At 38.9% G+C, this 5,300-nt stretch overlaps 1 protein-coding gene across 1 annotated transcript; it reads left to right on the top strand.

Moving 5' to 3' along the window:
* Positions 1–353: 353 nt before the first annotated feature.
* Positions 354–2,205, top strand: LOC112033603 (GATA transcription factor 5). Its single transcript, XM_024066389.2, has 3 exons — positions 354–756; positions 866–1,183; positions 1,284–2,205. Exons 1-3 carry the CDS (start codon positions 616–618, stop codon positions 1,959–1,961), a joined length of 1,137 nt encoding a protein of 378 aa, XP_023922157.1. The 5' UTR covers positions 354–615; the 3' UTR covers positions 1,962–2,205.
* Positions 2,206–5,300: the final 3,095 nt, after the last annotated feature.

Below are 5,300 nucleotides of genomic sequence, written 5' to 3'. Positions count from 1 at the left end.
AATAGCCAAAATGAGTGGCGATCAACGCGGTAGGCTAGTAACGTAAATTAGTCAAAAGAGATGTGCCAAATTCTTTTCTTAAAAGAAAAGTAAAAAAAAAAAAAAAGGAAAAGGAGAAGGAGAAGAAAAAAACACAGAAAGGTGGCGATTTCCTAGGTCCTCACGAACCTAGTTTTATTTTTTATTTTTTTCCTAGAACAGACAACACCATATCCTATTTAGTTTTTAGTTTTTACATCTCTTTCAAAAATTCGAAATGTTTTAAACGGAAGGAAGATTCATAAACTTGGTAGCAGCCTATAGATAGACATATCATATGAGTCCCACTCAGCCATGACTCAAACTTTCTATATTGTACCCGGTACACTTTCACAGGGGCAGCCCTCGTGAACAATTTTTTTTATTTAATAATTTTGCGTATTTATTGATCAGTACCGTTAGATGTGTATAGCAACGTATATTTATTTATCAAAAGTATAAATAATTAAATATACATACACAAATATAGAGAGATAAAGATTAAAAGGGTAGAAAATTAAATTGAGAGAGAGAGAGAGAGAGAGAGAGAAACGGGTACTTTTAGTAGGAGCCACGGACGCTTTCCTTTCTTATTCAATGCTTTACCGAACTCACCACCCCTTTTTCTTCCAATTCCACACCTTTACTTCTTCCAACCCACCCTCTTCTGCACCCACCACTACCACGATCACTACGTCTCTCCCTTCTCTTCCTTTTCAAACTTATCGTTCTGTTCAGGTAACACCTTTTTTATGCTGGGAAAAAGATGGAACAAATTTTGGGTTTTTTTTTTTTTTTCGACAATTTTTTTGTCTTTTAAAATTTTGGGTTTTGTATGTTTTTGTAGGGTGAAACGGAAATGGAATGCGTGGAAGCGGCTTTGAAAACCAGTTTTAGGAAAGAAATGGCCTTGAAACCAACCCCACAGGCGGCTTCTGAAGAGTTGTGGGCAGTGAAAGAGCAAAATGGCTTGACTTGTGACGATTTTTTTGTAGATGAACTACTTGACTTGTCTAACGAAGATGGGTTTGTGAAAGAAGAAGAAGAAGAGGAAAAAAATAAAAGCTTTGTCTCTGACCACGAAAATTCCAACACCAAAACCACCACTTTCACTGCCAGCAAAGACGAGTTTGGCTCCGTACCCACAAGCGAACTCGGCGTTCCGGTACTATTTTTCTTCTCTCTCTTAAAAAAACGGTTACTTTTAAGGTTTAGGTCGGTTGTTATTGACCAAAGTCACCGTCTTTTTCTTTTTCTTATAACAGGCGGATGAATTAGCGGACTTAGAATGGCTATCCCATTTTGTTGAGGATTCTTTCTCGGAATTCTCTGAACCTTATCCGACCGTTATTTTAACCGACAAGCCCAAAGTGCCTGAGCCAGAACCTGAACCGGAAAAGCCGTGTTTCAAGACTCCGGTTCCGGCCAAGGCTAGAAGCAAACGCACTCGAACCGGCGGTCGAGTTTGGTCTCTTGGGTCCCCTTCGCTTACAGAGTCATCTTCGAGTTCAACAACCACCTCTTCGTCCACTTCTTCGTCTCCTTCAAGCCCTTGGCTCATCTACGTTAACCCAGGGCAGAACCTGGAACCGGCCGAGCCGGTTTACGCTGAAGCACAACCGCCGGTGAAGAAGCAGAAGAAAAAACTTAAGGAAACTGTAGGTGGAACCCAGACTCCGAGGCGGTGCAGCCATTGCGGTGTGCAGAAGACACCACAGTGGAGAACCGGTCCACTAGGAGCCAAAACCCTTTGTAACGCTTGCGGTGTTCGGTTCAAGTCGGGTCGGCTCTTACCCGAATACAGACCCGCTTGTAGCCCCACTTTCTCGAACGAGTTGCACTCCAACCACCACCGTAAAGTGCTGGAGATGCGGCGGAAGAAGGAAGTGCCGGACGTGACGACTCAGTCCAGTTTGGCTCCTGCGGTTGTGCCCAGTTTTTGAGTAATATTATATTTTTTTCTTTAAAAAAAAAAATTAAATCTAGTTAGGTTAAAAATAGGGAACAGAGAAGATAGGAAAAGAACCGGAGACATTGATGAGTGAACCTGGTTCGAACGGGCCCCTAGTTTAGTGTACATTTTTTTCCATGGTGGGTGAGGTAGGTTGATTAGGCATGTAACTGATTAGGAAGACTTTAATATGTATTTTTATTTTTTATAATTATTACTTAGTATTTTTCTATTTATTTTCCTCTAACTTAGTGATTTTTTTTATTAAAAAAAAAATTCAAAGTTAGAACTATAATGGTGGGCAATTTGACTCATTTGTGACTTGCGACAGGGCGCGGGGGAGAGATATTTGGGTTTGGGGATAGAACTTTGGGGGGTTTTGATTTTTGAATGATTTTGAAACAGTTCAAAAATCTTAATTTGGTTGGCCGTTGGAAAGCAAGAAAATTATGAATGGGGCTATAGGAAACGTGTGGCGTAGGGTCTACGCTCTCTCTAGAATCCAATTTTCGAAGTAACCCAAACCGAGATATTTTTTATTCATTCTTTCTTTTTATTGTAAAAAACAAGAGAGAGAGAGAGAGAGAGAGAGAGAGAGAGAGAGAGAGGAAAAGAAAAGGAGAGAGATTCGAGATGGAGGTGGGAGTGTTACTTGGGGAGTATTTGTGTTTGTGTTTTTGGTTTGGGGGAGGGGGGGGGGGGGGATGTTGTTTTTCTCTCTCTGCTGCAAAATAGAGCAAATCAAATGCTTCCAAACTCTAATAAACTCTATGAAGTGAGGCTTGCGTGCTTGGTTCTGTCTGGTTATGCAGCCGTGCAGTAGTATGCACTATGCACACTGTGCCTTCGATTCTAACGTCAAAATTGGTTTTGATGCTGTTTTGGACCCATCCCCCTTTTTTTTTTTTGACAAAAGTGGAAAGTAGTCAAATCAAGTGTTTAAGAATTTGAATTTTTTGTTTCATTTTTGAATAGTTTTTTTGGGGTGGGGGTTTGGTGTTTGAACTTTGAGGTCCAAAAAATGTAATCCGCATTTTCATTTATAAGGAAGGATGAGAGGGTGGGTGCTCTAAATCAATGTCCATTTATTAGTTAAAGTTAGGAAGGTCATAACTCATAAGGGCACCGCACCAACTCTTTTCATTCCATTTGATGCATTTTTGTTTTGGATAATGTTATCTTGAGGATATAGGTTACCCATAAACAAAAATGTTATCAATAATTAACTGTTTTGCACGTACAAAATTCATGGTAATTAGATGTAGTTTCTTAATATATATACATAGTTTGACAAAATAAAAATCTTTTAATAGATTATTAAATATACATTAACTTATTTTACAAGGAAAAATCCCCTTAATTTAATGACCCACGACACTAGTTAACAAAAACTTGTATCATGGTTTCTTTATTTTTGGGCTAAGTATCAAGGGCAAGTCCTAATTAGTATCTGCTTTAGGCATTTGCAATCCACCCATCCAAAATATGGACATTTGAAAAGACACATTCAAGGGTTAATTACTCAAAAGACAATGATAACTTCTAGCAGTAGATTGCTTTAGGCATTTGCACTTCACCCATCCAAAGTATGGACATTTGAAAAGACATATTCAAGGAGTAATTACTCAAAAGACAATGATAACTTCTAACTATTGTTGTTAGGGTTAGGAGAGTGCATCCAACCCACTAATTCAACAAGGTTGATTTCATTGGATTGGTGAGTGGGGAATTTTATTTTGAGTCTTAGTTTAGATTGGATTCGAGTTGATAATTTCTCTCCCCACTTTATCTAACCCAATTTGAGACACCATATATTTAAGTTTATTTTATTACTCTTATTTTAAATTTTTACTTTGATTTATTTTGGTATTTTAAGAATTAGTTTTGATGAGTTCAAAAATTTGCAATATAATTTTGATATATTATGTGAATTGTAATAATTTACTAAAAAAATGTAATTAAATAGTGTCAGGGACGTTTTTGCGATAAAGGCCAAAAATGCGAGAATGACCCAAATCTCCCCTTGGGTTCTTTAGAAGTGTTTATTGTGGAGAATCAAGCCCAAAATTCCAAATGTATAATAAACAAAAAGCTAATGGTGCTTTGACAAGAGAGAATGAAAATGCTAATAACAAAAGTACAGAAAAAGCATAAAAACGTAACAGGTTTGAAACTTGGATCCATAGTCAACAATGATGAGGAGGCAGAAATGTCCCTCCAAAAAGTTCGTCCACAAGGCTCGTCCAAGCCATGGGGAGGTCTTCCAAGCCAATGGAGTCAATACTCGTCCTTACCTCCTTCGTGCTGAGGAACAAGGACGAGGCATTGTGAAAAAGGCCCGTCCATCCGTAAGGATGGACGAGCCATCCTCATAGCGACATCTTGTCTCTGCCAAAGGTAGAGCAGACAAGGTGAAAGGTTGCGTCTACTCTCAATGAGCGCAATATTTCAACAACCGTTCCGCAGTAAATAATCAGTTATAGCAGTTGCGAGCGGTTGCTCTCAAAATCCGCAACAACCGGAGAAGTTGCAAGGTAACCGTTTTTACCGAACACTATATAAAGGGGCAATCGGCAAGGAGGCAAGGTAGGAAAAAATTCTGAAAGAGAAAAAGAAACATTTTCTGAGTTGTACTTTCTTTAGACGATGAGTGACAATATTAACTTTGCCATCGGAGGACCCTGGGCCGGCACCCACCGGTCTCCTCTGATCTGATTTTGTTTTACAGGATTCTCTCCAAGATCACGACCCGGGAATCTTCAGCCCACTGATTTCTGTAAGCATATCAAACAAGAAGAGGGAAATTGAGAGAGGTTGTGAGGAAGAGAGGGAAGGTTCCCCTATACCCATATTTCCACCCCTATGCTTCAAAATTGCGAGACTGTTAGCTGGCTTAATGGGCTTAACAAAAGTGCAAAAAAAAACATAAAAACATAACAGGTCTGAAATTTTGACCCACAGTCAGTGAGAAGAGGAAATTGAGAAAGGTTGTGGGGAAGAAAGGGAAGGTTCCCCTGTACCCATATTTCCACCTCTAAAGTTCATAATTATGAGAATGTTTCCTAACTCAATGAGTTTTTGCTCTCAAGTTTTAGCTCTATGGGAAAAACGTGGTTCGTTCCTTTTGAATCTAATTGGGGCTTTATTTATTGAACTTGGGGTTCTCTAAGTGATTGTTTTTGGTTAATAGAAAAAGCTTTGAACCCCAAGGTATCAATCAAAGAAGTTATGGCCAGATTTGATTTAATTAGGTAAGAGGGATGCCTTGCTTTTTGCATAATTTGGGAAATAAAGTAGCCTAAATTCATGGGTTGATGTTTCCTAGACATGG

Source organism: Quercus suber, unplaced genomic scaffold (genome assembly GCF_002906115.3).
Source record: "Quercus suber isolate HL8 unplaced genomic scaffold, Cork oak 2.0 scaffold_324, whole genome shotgun sequence".
NCBI lineage: Eukaryota > Viridiplantae > Streptophyta > Magnoliopsida > Fagales > Fagaceae > Quercus > Quercus suber.
Note: the sequence above shows the minus strand (reverse complement) of the source record. Positions and strands in the feature narration are given on the sequence as shown.

What these genes read in the sequence shown, in the direction of transcription:
- LOC112033603 (XM_024066389.2), top strand. Translation starts at nt 616, where the DNA reads ATGCTTTACCGAACTCACCACCCCTTTTTCTTCCAATTCCACACCTTT. An exon ending in AAACTTATCGTTCTGTTCAG is followed by an intron (nt 757 to 865) that starts GTAACACCTTTT and finishes ATGTTTTTGTAG; the next exon opens with GGTGAAACGGAAATGGAATG. An exon ending in CAAGCGAACTCGGCGTTCCG is followed by an intron (nt 1,184 to 1,283) that starts GTACTATTTTTC and finishes TTCTTATAACAG; the next exon opens with GCGGATGAATTAGCGGACTT.